The 14,703-nt window shown below is 32.7% G+C and overlaps 2 protein-coding genes and 2 long non-coding RNA genes across 5 annotated transcripts; 2 read left to right on the top strand and 2 right to left on the bottom strand.

Annotated features, from left to right (window-relative positions):
• The first annotated feature begins 392 nt into the window (after nucleotides 1-392).
• LOC105796519 (uncharacterized) lies at nucleotides 393-1,347 on the top strand. The gene is made up of 2 exons (XR_008197923.1): nucleotides 393-713; nucleotides 1,013-1,347. It is a non-coding gene; the product is annotated as an uncharacterized LOC105796519 (long non-coding RNA).
• Nucleotides 1,348-1,673: 326 nt separating this feature from the next.
• Nucleotides 1,674-4,928, bottom strand: LOC105796526 (uncharacterized). Of its 2 annotated transcripts, XR_008197925.1 has the most exons (4): nucleotides 4,788-4,928; nucleotides 3,273-3,318; nucleotides 2,501-2,839; nucleotides 1,674-2,411 (listed from the first exon to the last, which is right to left on the bottom strand). It is a non-coding gene; the product is annotated as an uncharacterized LOC105796526 (long non-coding RNA). The 2 variants fall into 2 exon arrangements; XR_008197924.1 differs by having other exon boundaries at nucleotides 2,501-3,318.
• Nucleotides 4,929-6,068: 1,140 nt separating this feature from the next.
• Nucleotides 6,069-7,944, top strand: LOC105796504 (reticulon-like protein B5). Its single transcript, XM_012626231.2, has 5 exons — nucleotides 6,069-6,399; nucleotides 6,933-7,113; nucleotides 7,203-7,344; nucleotides 7,421-7,490; nucleotides 7,584-7,944. Exons 1-5 carry the CDS (start codon nucleotides 6,186-6,188, stop codon nucleotides 7,748-7,750), a joined length of 774 nt encoding a protein of 257 aa, XP_012481685.1. The 5' UTR covers nucleotides 6,069-6,185; the 3' UTR covers nucleotides 7,751-7,944.
• A 3,248-nt stretch (nucleotides 7,945-11,192) lies between these two features.
• LOC105796480 (U11/U12 small nuclear ribonucleoprotein 59 kDa protein) lies at nucleotides 11,193-14,497 on the bottom strand. Its single transcript, XM_012626219.2, has 9 exons — nucleotides 14,275-14,497; nucleotides 13,981-14,134; nucleotides 13,564-13,876; nucleotides 13,372-13,455; nucleotides 13,157-13,222; nucleotides 12,794-12,866; nucleotides 11,995-12,383; nucleotides 11,754-11,794; nucleotides 11,193-11,457 (listed from the first exon to the last, which is right to left on the bottom strand). Exons 2-9 carry the CDS (start codon nucleotides 14,130-14,132, stop codon nucleotides 11,379-11,381), a joined length of 1,197 nt encoding a protein of 398 aa, XP_012481673.1. The 5' UTR covers nucleotides 14,133-14,134; nucleotides 14,275-14,497; the 3' UTR covers nucleotides 11,193-11,378.
• Between the last annotated feature and the right edge of the window lie 206 nt (nucleotides 14,498-14,703).

Genomic DNA, 14,703 nt, shown 5'->3' with positions numbered 1-14,703 from the left:
ACAATTTGAAATAAAATAATGTATGTAAAAAAATCCTAAATAACAAAAGAAACAGTTAAGAATATATATAATAAAAAAAAGATAGGGCTAAAAGGTCAAGGGCACGATTGGAATCAGAATAAAATTGAGAGGCATAATTGAAAATTTAAAAAAAATGGAGCGAGGGACCGAAATGAAACGCGCTGAGGAAACGAGGGACTGACTGTGAGAATTCCCCGTCCCTTATGTGCATCACCTTGCGCAGGACTAGATTGGAACAAGCGAGAAATTATGTGGCCAAAATTAAAATGAAACAAAAGGCAGCATTGAATGTGCCGCAGGATCGGAGGGACCAAAGGCGTAAATTACCCATCAAGGCAAGCATGCACAGGTCTTCCTCCTCCAAACGGCGCCGTTTTAATGTCTTTATTTAAACAACCCTTTTTTTATTTTTTTTATTTTCCCACCCTTCACACTAAAAAAACTGCAGCAACCCTTTCAAAGCCTCCCCCATGCCTTCCGACGGTTGGGCTTCACACCGCCGTTCATCCGTCCACCGCACCGCCACTAAACCGACGGTCGACGAAGCGTGATGAAGGTCTTTTAAAGCCCGGTTCTAGGCGGGCTATGGGGTCAGGCTTGGACGGAGGGAACGAAGAGCCTTGCACCCCATTTAGACCCGATTTCGACGACGGCGAGAGGACCTCCGTCGACGGAGCCACAGAACGATTCAGGTGAGCTCCTTCCTTTTTTTGCTATTTTCGTTAAAACGAAATTGTAAAATAAATAAATAAATAAAAATAAAAATAAACAGTAAAAATTCAACCTTTAAAACTTCTATTCTGTTTTTTATTTATTTCTGAATGCTCGTGAAAATGTCCAAGCCGAAGAAATACATGTTCAAGACTTTGGCCTTTATAGCCGACTTCAAAAAAAAACGATTCATAATCATTTTTTTTGTTTTTATATTTCTCCTCTATTGTTGTCGTTTTGTGCCTTGTTTGGTTGCATATTGTCTATTGCATCTTTGCAGGTGCTGACAAGACGTAACAGACACGAAATCGGCCATTCGGAGTTGCGACGGTGGCGTTTGGAGGTGCTGGATCTGGGCAGAGATAGGAGCGGCGGCCTTAGGGTTTTCTTACTGAAAATTTTTCAGTTTGTGGGCTGGGGTAGGTTTGGGTTTAAGTTTGGTTTTAGGTTAGTGGGCTTTAGTTTGGGTACTAGGCCCGGGTCAAAAATTGGTTTGTACAAATTCCATTTTAGACATCCTAAAATTAATCATACAACGTGATTCGTGACCGTCAAGGATCTCTCGGATCCATGTCTCATCTGACTGTTTTGAATCCATGCATGGTTGTTTCAATATATACTTCTCGTAATATAATTATACGGAAGAATATGCAACAACAAATAATCGGTTAAAACATTTCATGCTTTGTAAAATCTCTTTATCTTCCCTTTCATCATTACTTTCATCACCGCTGTAATTCTCAACTATACTCATCACCTGTGAATAAATTTTATATCCAAAATCATATATAAACAACTATTGATAAAACTAATTTAGTATAAATAAGTAGAACATAAATTCAATATCTAAAGACCAAACATAAACAACTATTAATAAAACTAGATTACACATAAATAAGTAGAACATAAATTCAATATCCAAAACCAAACATAAACGACCATTGATAAAACTAGATTACACATAAATAAGTAAAACGTAAATTCAATATCCAAAAACCAAACATAAATAACTATTGATAAAACTAGTTTAGCATTGTTGTTTAGTCACATAATAGATATCTCTGAACCCTAGAAAATCAGAAAATTTTCAACTATCCTCCATTTCCGTCTTAAGCCACAAAACTCTAATCTTGGGATTAATTGATAAAAACATAATTCGCTTGTCCTTATTGAGCAATAATTTAAGTGCGAAAAAGTATAGCGGACTAGCTTTTGGAACTTCTCCCAACATGCTGTCAAGCACTTTGACTGCTTGTAGAATACCATATGGATCCATAACAGGAGTCAAACTAGATGTGGCTTGACTCATATTGTCAGCTGCATTGCATAATTTTTCTATTTGACTGGACAATCTTGCAGCCCCTCCAATTTGCTTTGAGGATTTCTTTCTTCCAGTTTTAAAATGTGAACTTGATATCTCAGGATTTTTTTCTTTTTTGATCGTTTCCATCAATTTGAACATCATTTGAAATGTGAACATCATTTCTCACATTTTCTTCTTCATTCTCTTCAGGTATTTCGTTGTTAACATCCTCAAAAAAATCACTACGGAGTGTACCAGAAGAAGGTGCCTATGCTTTATCACCTGTTGCAACTATCCCCATGAACATTTGGTCCAACTTCCCTTCGAATTCAAGATCAATGCCCGATGCTCTAAATTTTTAAGCTTCAGGCACAACCTACATATAAAATAATAGTTTAATAACAGTAATTATCAGTAACCTCATAAATAAGAAAAAAACAAAAATATTCAAAATTATTAATGTACCTGTAGCCTACTCTCCCACCAATCATCCGATGCATAAACAGTTCTTTTTATAGGATTCCACCCTAGACTAGTATCTTCGCCTTTAAGTTTCTTCCAAGCTTTCCATTCTTTTTTTAGGGCATCCCACCTATTTTTAAGTTGTCTCTGTGAAAAACCCTTGCCCGTTTCTTTCTCAAAGTTGGTCATTATTTTCAACCATCCATCTTTTGTGAAATGAGTATCAAGCCTATTGCCTTTCAATATCTTTTTAATACAAATATCACAAAATATTTCTATCAATCTCTTATCCAACATTGCTTTCACTTTTTCACCACCAACTTCAACCGTCGAAGTACTCATCTATTGTGTATACGAACAGATTCGTTTCAGCCAGTAAAGCAATCAAAAAAATCAAACAATTTTCTAATTGATTTTTTCAAAGCAATTAAAATATGTAGTCATGAATATTGTGAATTTTTCATTGTTTATTATTTTAGTGGATTTATAGCCAAACGCAACTATAAGATTGACACTAGTTGTCAACTTCTAAAACTGAAAATGCATTGTTTTATATCAATGGTTGCCAACTCCACAAATGCATAAACTTTTTTTACTTCAATTTTGGTCGCCATGATTAATCTTTGTCGCCATCTGTACTCAGCATGTTCTGAAACTAGTTAACCTCTTCATCAGTTTTACGTTTCTATGTAGATGTGTGCATGTGAGCATAACAAAGTCGCACACTTCTCAGAGTACAAAGAGAAAAAAAAGTATAGAAAGAGGAGAGTAATACCCGTAAGATGAATAATCTCAAGGTGAGCACAATTGTATCTCTTGAGCTGCACAAATAAAATGCAAGTATAAATAAACTTAAACCCCAACACAGCCACTTGACTGAAAAATAAACCCAATAAAACTTGTCTAAAATATAGATGAAAACAATCTTGAAAATTAAAATAGGATAGATGTAATTTTTGAAATGTCCTATAAAAAGACATGAAACAAAAGTATGGAAGCATTGCACCTTTGGTTGTTATGAAGTCAGGATTAAGAAAGTCACAGGTTTTTACCATAAATGACACCAAGTTGGCATGCACCAATTTCAACAATTGGCATTAATATATTAGAAAAGAAGCATTCTCACAGCCGAAACAATGTCCAGAAATGCAAAAACAACACCATTGTAGATTTTTCATTTTTGATCGTGACAACAGATATACACGCCACTTTTGGGCATCTACTGCTCCTTACTCTGTAAATAAAATCTGGAGTGGCATTCAAAAGCAGGTTTTGAAGGGCCTTTCAAAGGTTTGCCAAAGCTTGTTCTTAGCACCAGGATTTAATTAAGTACATTTCTAAAATAAAAAGTGGTTAAAGAGTTTCAATAGTTGATAGTACACAAATGAGTCCTATCTATACATAATCTAACTTACAATAAAATTTAGCAGTGTTAGTTGTATTGCTTTTGTCTTTGAAAAGTCGGTGATTTATTGGCAGTTTGCTGAGAAAGATCAGTGTACCTTTCTTTCATTTATATATCAGGCGTGTTTAGTGTTAGGTGTTAATAAGATAGATCTTTGTGTTGTAGGAGTGATAAGATTCCGTTCGGATAAAATATTTTAGAGCTCCACATCTTCGAAGGCTTTTTCAGTGGGTTGTGATTGCCATTATAATTTCATAATGAAATAACCATAGGAATCACATCCATGAAAACTACATGGGATTCAATTCTTATTTTCTTTCTCTTGCTTTGCAATCCAGTTCAGTAACCCGTCTTGTTGATTCCACACTTGGCAAAAGGCTCTCATTTATTTCTTTAAATCTTAGATCAAGCCTTTTTCAATCCATCACCAAGCCAGCATTACCTAACAATAGTATTTTAACCACAAAAACCCAATTGCATTAAATAAGATACTTTTCACAACCCTATCGACAGTTTCCGTAAGTAATTTTTCTTGACCAGCTAAGCAACCAAATTCACACCAAAACTGTCGCATACTTTAAACTCACAAAACAATATTAACCATCCCCAAAGCCTCCAACAAAACATACCCCACTGCTGTTCTACCTCAATATTATTTCCAAATTTCTCAACCAAGATCTCTGTTTCAGTATCACTTTCTTCCACTATGATTCCCCCCTTTCAATTCTCTCATCATCTATTCATCTCAGTTAACTACATAATAGCAGCAGACTGCCAAAGTTTGGTCTACTATAGCTACCCAATAAATCCATCCCATAGACTATTTTATTACAAATCAAAGTTTCTTCACTTTTGTGATAACTGTATAAATAGCTAGATTCATACCTGTATGTGGGAAGAACAACCGAGTAAGGGAACAAAGAACCAGAACCATAGGAATTATAAGAGGAACAAAGAACCAGAGGAAAGTTCTTTAAAAGAGAAAATGTGAAAAAATGGGTATAGATTTAGCTCCAAAGAACTAGAGGAAAGAAGTTTTTTTGGAAAAGACAAAGGTTAAAAGATAAATAGAAGTCAAAAGTACTTTTGGCTGAATAAAAATTAAAATTTTAACTTTTCTATATGCTAAAAGAATTTTTTAAGTTGAAATTTTTTGAAATAATATCTGTTCTTTAATGCTTTTAAAAAAGTATTTTTATTGCAAAAGTAAAGGAGAATGAAGCCTAAATTTAAATAGTTTTAAAAATAAATAATAAAATAAAATTTATTAATACAATGTAGTAATTATTTATCTCATTTTTTAATCATAAAGTTTAAATTTTTATCTTCACTCATAAAAATAAAGCACATGATGGTAAACACTTATTTCCAAAAAAAAGAAACACTAGCGGAACAAACAAATATGAAGCTAACGTGGAGCCCAACTGATGCAAAAAAGTAAAAATTCCAAAACGACCACTGAAAAGTGATTGCTGTCCATGCCACCCCATTGTCCCATTAAATTGTCGCCACGTGTCCTATTAGGATGAACTCTTCAAAGAACAAAATGCACCCTTCTCTCTCTCTGCGTCATCACTCCTCAGTAAATCAGTTGAAAGAATCCAATTTATTCTAGACCCCACTGTACCATACCTCATTCAACATTTCAAATTCTCCCCCAACCATCAGCTTTGGCTCCAAACCGCTTTTTAGCCACTGTTTTATCAAAATTATTTTAATTGTATTTTTAAGTTTTTTTTATCCATCCATTTTTATTTGTTTTAATCTATTTTTCCTAACAAATTTAATAAAAATATCATTAAAAAAATTAATGGGGTTGATTTAGAATTTCATATATAAAACTTTTAATGAGATATAATTTATTACTAAGATAATCTAATAAGATAATTACACTGAAAAATAATAAAATAAATAAATAATATATTAAATAAAAAATAACTCTTAATTTAAAGAAAATAAACATAATTATCTAAAATAATAATTCAATAAAAAATTTATCAATAAACAAACCTATAGAAGATGGAATTTTGAAAGAACAAAAATTTTAAACATTTGAATTTATTCATTAAATATGTTAAAAATAAATTGAAAAAAAGTTAATAGAAAAAACTCAAAAAATATAACCATTTTGATAAATTTAAGCCTAAGGTTTATACATTCCCTTCTTTATTAAAACCCTACAGTTCTACTGGCATTCGCACTCACTTGTATACTGTTCGGACACCCTGACAGTCAATAAAGAATCCGTCTTTTTAGGGCACTGGTCCGGACTTTTTTTAACCAATGGCGGAGGAAACGGAGAGTATGCAATCGGCGGTGGAGTCGGTGATGGAGAAGATCAGCGAGAAGATCCACGGCCATGATTCATCGTCTTCTTCGGATTCGGATTCGGATTCAGATCATGAGAAACCAGCTTCCCCTAGCTCCGTTAAGGCTAAGATTTATCGGTTGTTTGGTAGGGAGAGACCTCTTCATCACGTTCTCGGTGGTGGAAAGCGTACGACCTCTAAGCTCTCATTTCACTTTTCTTTTCTTTTTGCAAGTTTCGTTAGTGTGATCAGGATTTTATTGTTAGGTTTGTTTTTAACGAAGTTGATGGAAATGCGAGTAAAAAATACAAAAATGCAGTTGTTAGAGTGAATTTAAAAATGAAATGTTAATTTTATGGAAGATCAATTCATCTGTGTTTTAGTATTTGCCACTTCACGATCTGTTTGGTAGTTACGAAAATGAATTTCATTTTTCGATTTGATTGGTTCTTGTATTTGTTAGTGGAATTTGAAATTTGCTTAAGGACCAAACTACTTCAGACTAATATTTGGGGTTTGCTTTTGCCTTTTATTGTTTGCATTCTGGGAACGGAGCAAAGTATAACATCTTCTAGACCAGTCCTTTAAAAGCAAGATTATCTAATCATTTAAGCACACAAGGAGTTTAAGAAAAGTCTTAGATTAATGGTTCTCGTTTGTGTCAGAATTAGATAATGGTGTTCTCTTTCCATTTCATTTGTTGGGTAATGATTTGGTGCAGCTGCTGATGTGTTCTTGTGGAGGAACAAGAAGATATCAGCTGGGGTTCTTGGTGGAGCAACTGCAATCTGGGTCCTTTTTGAGTTGATCGAATACCACCTACTTACTCTGCTCTGTCACATTTCGATACTCTCTCTTGCAGTATTGTTCCTCTGGTCCAATGTCCATACCTTTATCCACAAGTAAGTTCTGGGGGTCTTTGCAGGAGCTTTAATCTATTTAACATATTGATGGTTTCTTAAAGAATATAATATGACCTTTTTCTTCACAGGACTCCACCTCGCATCCCACAAGTTCATTTGCCAGAGGAGCCATTCCTTCAGATCGCCTCTGCTCTGACAATTGAACTTAACCAGGCATTGGAACTGCTGCGAGATATTGCATCTGGAAGAAATCTGAAGAAGTTTCTTGTGGTGTGTTTAGGGTTTAAGTCTTAATCTGAACTGCATTTTGATTAGGGAGTCACTATATCCTTCTCTTTGATTTCAGGTTGTAGCAGCTTTTTGGGTCCTCTCGGTTGTGGGGAGTTGGTGCAATTTCTTGACCTTGTTCTACACATGTAATGACACTGGTCTCTTGTTTTTAGTGCCAAGTTCATTTATCTATACAAATTTCATACTGAATTTTGATCCATCTTCTCTATGGAAATCAGCTTTCGTGTTGCTGCATACGGTACCTGTTTTGTATGAGAAGTATGAGGACAAGGTTGACCCATTTGCAGAGAAGGCAGTGATTGAGATAAAAAAGCAATATGCAGTTTTTGATGCCAATGTTCTGAGTAAAATTCCTACAGGTCCCTTGAAGAGCAAAAAGGTTTAGAAGGCTCAGGTGTTTAAACCCTTAAAAATTCTTCGGTAGTTCTGGGTGTCCTGGTTGTTGTAGTGTTGTCTGTTCACATTAGCTGGAGACACTTCCTCCTCAATCAATTGTTTACAAAAGTTTTGATTTCAAATTACATCTCTAAATGCAAATCAGTTGTTAGCAATAGGCCAAGCTTGCAGGTTGCACCAGAAGGTGATGTTTGTTTTTTTTTTTTTTTTCGTAAAACTTGTTTTATTTGAATAACAATCAGCTTTTTTATTATACTAAAAATTTAAGTGTGGAAACTACGTATTTAGGTGTGTTTAAAAAACAACATATGAAACATATAGCTTGAAACTAATTAATAATAATACATGTATGATATTAAAATAAAAAATTAGATTAAATAGTGAGTAAATTGAAATTTAAACATCTAAATTCGTTAGCTTAAGAATATTAAATGTACATACTACTATTGTTTATCATAGTGTTGTTATCAATCTTGATGTTGTCGAGTTAACTTGTGACACTAAACCAATAAATAACATTATCAATATATACAATTGATGAAAGTAATAAAGTGTGCATGATAAAATTAAGATATACAAAACATTTTAAAATAAAGCTTTGATTGAGTGACAAAGTAAAATTTTTATCAACCCAAACGTTATGGGTTTAAATTTCACCATGTGCAAATTATTTGTTGTTTTTTAAAATATAAAAAATAAAATACCTTAAAATAATATAATTTATTTTAAATACAGAAAAATATTTTCTTAATTCCCTTAATTAAGTTGATGCCTAGTTGACACGTGACACTAACTCGGTCAAGGGTTTAAATATAGATACAGTTGTCACCTCACGTTTTACTTGTCTAGTATGGTTGTTTTTAGAAGTTTATTCTCTTAAAACCTAAACTTAAGGTTTTGCGGTGGAAAGAAAATTAAAATGATGAAAGATTGAAGGGAGTAAAAAATTTTGCATAGGTGTGTGGTTGGTAGTAGAGATAGAAAATTACCTTTTAGTAGAAATTGAAAATAAGAGAAAATAAAATGTATGATTTTAAACTCATATACATCTTTTATTTTCTCTTCACTCTGAAATGATTAATTTTATGCATTAGAATAGAAACTACTCATTTCTCATATATTTTTCCAAGTAGAATACCAAAAATTATCATAAAATAATAGGAAAATCAATAATATAAAAACTCTCATAGAATAATGAAAATCAATTCAATCCTTAATTTAGAAAACACATAATTAAACCTTTTGGTTGGCTCTCATTAAGATATAATTTTCAGCTGAAGTTCTTAACAAGCAATTAAATACTAACGTGGCAGCTAATTTTAAAAATATAATATGATCGGCTTAATTGCTAATTTTAATTTTTTTAAATCTTAAGTTTTTAAGATTTATTAAATTTATAAAAAAATATTTTATCACCTTAACATTATAAAAATTATAGAAAATTATAGTTAATAAAATTACTAGAAATTATTAAAATATTATAAAATTTAAAGAATTACTACTCTTTTATTTTGTTTTTATCATACATTTCTCTACATATACTTCAGTTCATTCTCATCAACTTCCCTCGCACCATATAAAATATTAAATAATATACATATACATAAAAAATGAATAAAATATTCATCAATTATATAAAATATACATCAATAAATTTCGTAAAAATTTAATAACAAATTCAAAATAAACAAATAAATAAATCATTACATACATTAAACAAAGGTTATTCACAACAAAATTATCTCATATTATTAATATAAAATGGAAATTCCATATAAACATACAGATGAAGCTGAAACTTGTTTAATGTTCTTCAAAAAACACTTGTTTAATGTATAAATTTATTAGTTTCTTAATTAAACAGCTTCGTGTGTGTTTATATAACAAACAAAAGAGAAAAAGAAAAGGTAAATTCTTAACTTGTTTTATTATTTATTAATTTTTACTTTCAATTTTAAAGTTTGTATTGGATGGTTGAATTTTTTACTATTTTTTAGACTTAATGGTATTTTCGCCATCTAACTTCTTCCAAAAAAATCAACTAAATCCTACAAAATTTTTGAACTCTTGACCTAACACCGTCAAATAGGTTCTTGACTAATGTTCATCATTAGTAATTAATGGTAACACTGACATGACTATTAACAAACACCACATCAACACTATTTATTTATGTGACAGTGCCATGTCATCACTAATCATTGATGTAGTTCTTCCACATCATCACCAAAGGCTAACGTGATAGTATGACATCATCATCGACTGCCATATTAGTAAAATATAAAAATTTTAAAAATAGAAAATTTATTTTTAAATAATACATAATGAATTTGAACATATGGTTGTCCATGTTCATTTAAATCAGGACAAGCATTTGCTTAGATTCATTCTAGATTTATAAAAATAAAAATAATTATAATTATAAAAAGACATTAAATATTATAATAATTTATAATAATTATTATAAATTAATTAAAACCATAAAATTTAATTAAAATAATTTATTTAAAACCAGAAAAATAGGAAAATATCATTAATAATAAAATTGTTATAAATTAATTAAAAACCATAAAATTTTATAAAAATAAATTATTTTTATGAAGATACCAAACATTGAAATTCGTTTTCTCACTCAAACTATTGAAAGTTCTAAAATGTTAAGCCTTAGTAATGATGAATGGCTTTTTTTTCTTTTGAATTAATAATCAATGGCTATACTTTAATAAAAATGAGAAATTAATTCTTATAAAATTTTATTATTTTAATTATTTTCTAACAATTCTTATAAAAAAAATTCTAATTTTTATGGTTTTTAGTATATTATTTTAACATTATTCATACACCACTTGAACAATGTTCCAACCGGGAATAAGTTGATGCAACCAGTACAATTGAAATTTTCATCAATGCGGAACGAGTTGGTTATTCCAATTTTCTACTAGAACGGTCTGCACCAATCAGTGCGATCCGGACCAGTGTGAAACTGACCGACTACATTGATTTAAACCTAAAAACTACAATTTTCTTTTTACTTGAACAAAAGGACTTTAAACTAAACTGAATTTTCGTGGATCAGTCGGAGGGATCCACCAGAAATTGATGTCATTGGGAGCCTCGGTTTCTATTGTACTTAAAAAAGGACATACAACAGTTCCTAGTGCCATACTTCAGATACGAAGTTGGAGGATTTAATTTCCCAGGAAGATTGTTGGCTCCCTTGCTGAGTACTCCTACAAAAGTCATCCCCTAAACATTGGAGAATATATATGCTGGAACTAACAAGGTCCTTTCTTCTTTCTTTTTTTTTTTTTATGAAAAATAAGGATTTATTTGGAATGGCCATACATCTAAAAATGCATGCTAGAAATAAATATTCTTACCTCACAGTCTAAACCGTTAAATTTCAATAGACAGACAGCCTAAAACAAGACTTTCGGGAATCTTTAAACTTAATTTATCTGCAATGTTCCAGAAAAGTATCCATGACAAAGAACTAAAGGTTGGGAAATAGGAAGACTATAAAGAAAACAAACATCATTCGATGTTTTGAAGTTTAAAATAGCTACTGCTCTAACCCTATGATCTAAAGTGCTAATAGAACTTTACAGAGTAAGATGTCATTTAGGCCTCACCAGGTAGGATGCCCATATGTCATCAGCTGGAGGAGGTGGCTGGACCCAGTGGCCTGGAATGCGGCTGCACTCAAGTTGTATAATAAGTCAGCTACTCAAATGTTCTTATGCTGTATGATGCATCCTAAAACAGCTAGCAGCCAATGATCATGCAAATTTGTCTTGTAATGCAGTGTCAAATAGCAGTTTACCATAAGCGCATATTGATGAAAAAGACACCTAGTAGAGTGGTGGTACTGAAAGTTGCAACAGTTGACAGTGATAATAACACCAAAAATAAAAAAGATAGGGGCATTGCATATGTATACAATTGCTCATGGTTAATGAAATGCAATTGGAGAAAGGGCTTGCTGTACTTACCTTCCTCCTGGTCTGATATAAGCATCCCATGTCCTTCTAACCTGCACGTGAAGATTTAATAGGAGATTTGAGTAAATGCACCTGAACACGGATGCTGGTAAATTAATCACCATCCAACATGCATCATTCATGCAAGTGGAGAAAGCAATGCAAATACTAGCTACTACATATGCCGCTAGAAAGGAAAACATAGCACCATGCACAGAGCATCTAGAATTTGAAGAAAAATAGCTGAAAATACCTCAATAAGTGTGCCCATGTCAGAATTGCTTCCATGGTAATAGTGATAGAACTCAATCGGTAAATTAGTCAAAGGATCATATGCCCGAGTGTAACCATGTCCTTCCAATTTATTTTTGCCAGATTCCATATCAGTGACTGTACCAGAGCCCTTTTTGTCCTCATTTGGTGTTATTTGGTCTTTTCTCTCCTTGTTTTCATGTTGATCAGTCATAGGATCATTTGAGAGGGGTCTCTGATTCTGAGTGGCCTTCCTAGTTTCCTCAGCAGTTGCAATGGCATCTTTAGCAGCATCTGTATCTGCCGCAGCCAAAGCTTGTCTCTCCTCTTCCTCAACTGCAGCTCGAACTTTCTCCAGAAACTTGTCATCCTCCTCTGGAAGAAAATGGCCTGCACAAGTCGAAAGCAACCTTAAATTTTCAGTAGAATCTAGGACAGTTTAACCTGTTGAGGTCACATATACATAATCATTCTGCACACAGCAGGAAAATTAAGGTAATGCCAACCAACCCGCCCCCCCTTCCTTTTTGGCATGTGAAAGTCTTGACTATTTGCTAATATACTTGTGATGGATGTTTCCAATCAACCATATCTATGATAACCTAGAGAAATATAAAAGGAAAGCATCTATGATAACCTGCATATTAGTTGCTGGATTTAGCAGTTAAAATCAATCTTAATTGTTTGCACTTAGAAACTACTTGAATAATTAGATAGAAAAGAATCAAAAAATCTTATCACAAGTGACAGTAGCTAATTCAGTCTGACAAATTAAAGTGAGTATAATTTTGTTACAGTACCTTGTTTCTTCAATTTCTGGATCCTCATTGAGCGCAACTCTTGCAACTTCTCCACCATCAAAACTAGTTCAAGCTGACACATAAGACGTACAATATTAATAAACAAAAAGAAATGAAAGAAATAACTAAAAATCAAAATAAAAGAAACCCCTAAAATTAGCACTTTTCTAATGTTAATCTTCCTAGAAAAGACAGTTTAAGAGATAATACAAAAAATGGTATTGTATGAGAAGTACATGGGAGAAGCATCAAGGAGGTTTTTACAATCAAACTGTTATGTTTCCACCAAATTGTAAAGTCGACAATATAAGTATAAACTAACAGCATAGATGAAAGAAACTTGTCGTTTTTCAAATCCTTTACCTCAGATTCCAGTCTCTTTTTTTCTTCCTTGGCTTTAAGCTTTGCTATTTCCTTCATCTTTTCGACCTGCAAATCAACTTAGTAGTCATTACCAAGTGAGCTTACAAAAACAAGACAAAAAAGGACTTTTGAGTTCTTGGCATCTAATGGAAGAATCAACGAAAATCTGTCAGTATGTTCATAGCAAGAAAACCCTCCTAGAACACAACAAGTACCTTGCGGCTCGCAATGTCCTTGGCAATCTCCCTAGCTCTCCACTCATCAGCTTCTCGGTCAGCTTGATCAAATTGTTCATGCTCCTAACATGCATAACAAGCTGAAAATATTAGCTATTTCCCACACAGGCCAATAGGGGAAAAAAAGAAAGATAAGGAGAAAGCTTACAATGAGAAACCAAGAAAAACAACCTTTGCAAGCAATTCTGCAATTCGTTTCCGCTTTCTTTTCCTCCAAAGGTTATTCCTTTTAGACTTCTTAATTTTATTGGTCAGTCTAGCTACTGCTGATTTCTCCTCCCACGGGATCCCTTCATCTGCAACATATCTAAAGGGCTCTAACTGAGCTCTTAGCTTTGACATCAATGCATTCGCCGCTTCCACAGACAGTAGCTCTTGAGTTTCCAAATCAATCCTCCTATCTTCTAGATACTTCAAGAACTCAGAAACTGAAGGGTCCATCGACCCATCTTTTATCATCGTCAGTATTTCCAACTCCTTTTGCCTAAGGAACCAATCGATTTTACTCACAGTTAAAAGGAAATTCAAAGGCATACGGCACTTATAGTTGATATTAGCGAACTATATAAGAAAACAAAACTAGCGTACACGGCGTTGGCAAGATTGAGGGTATCTTGCAATTCTCTAAGGCGATCACGCACATTTCTGGTCTCCCAAAATGTACTCGAATTCGGTGGTTCCGGCGGTAACATTGGGAACCAAGGTGGAGGCGGCGCGGGTTGGAAGTGAACCGGATTCATTGCTAAATATGATTAAAAAATTGGATTCAATGATTAGATAAACATTGTGAATTAATAACAGGATAGCTAGAGGTTTTATTCAAATTAGAGATGGGTTCGTATAAGGAAAACAATAAAACAGAAAGAATATCAAAACTCGTACCTGCTTTATATTTTTCTTTCTGAAGAACTGTGAACTTCAAACCCTAGCACAAACACACGAGATTTTGAGACGAAAGATGGCGCTAAAAGTAAGGATCTGGAGGAAACACCAAACATTTACGGGATTTAAGTGGGATGAATTAAAAATCAGACTCTTTAGGATTGTTTTTGAAAACTGAGTTTAAAACTTCTCTGGAAAAGTGATTTCGGGAATATTTTTTTAAATGTATTTAGTAATACTCTAAAAAAGAATAGTGTTTTATAGCAATAAATAAGTATTTAAATAATATTTTATTAATATTTTAATAAAAATATAAAAAAATAATTTATTATAATTTGTTGTTAATATTTTAATATATGAAAATTTAATTTTAAATATTTTTAAGTAATTAACCAGAGAGGTGTTGGAGGGATGAAAACGTAATTAAAC

Source organism: Gossypium raimondii, chromosome 7 (assembly GCF_025698545.1).
Source record: "Gossypium raimondii isolate GPD5lz chromosome 7, ASM2569854v1, whole genome shotgun sequence".
Taxonomy (NCBI): Eukaryota; Viridiplantae; Streptophyta; class Magnoliopsida; order Malvales; family Malvaceae; genus Gossypium; species Gossypium raimondii.
This window is presented reverse-complemented; position numbering and strand designations above follow the sequence as displayed.

Coding starts and splice junctions, on each gene's coding strand:
- LOC105796480 (XM_012626219.2), bottom strand. CDS start 14,132: ATGAATCCGGTTCACTTCCAACCCGCGCCGCCTCCACCTTGGTTCCCA. Junction 12,384..12,793: donor CCAGAAATTGAAGAAACAAG/GTACTGTAACAA, acceptor CGACTTGTGCAG/GCCATTTTCTTCCAGAGGAG. Junction 11,458..11,753: donor TATATCAGACCAGGAGGAAG/GTAAGTACAGCA, acceptor ACTTGAGTGCAG/CCGCATTCCAGGCCACTGGG.
- LOC105796504 (XM_012626231.2), top strand. CDS start 6,186: ATGGCGGAGGAAACGGAGAGTATGCAATCGGCGGTGGAGTCGGTGATG. Junction 7,114..7,202: donor GTCCATACCTTTATCCACAA/GTAAGTTCTGGG, acceptor TTTTCTTCACAG/GACTCCACCTCGCATCCCAC. Junction 7,491..7,583: donor CTTGACCTTGTTCTACACAT/GTAATGACACTG, acceptor TATGGAAATCAG/CTTTCGTGTTGCTGCATACG.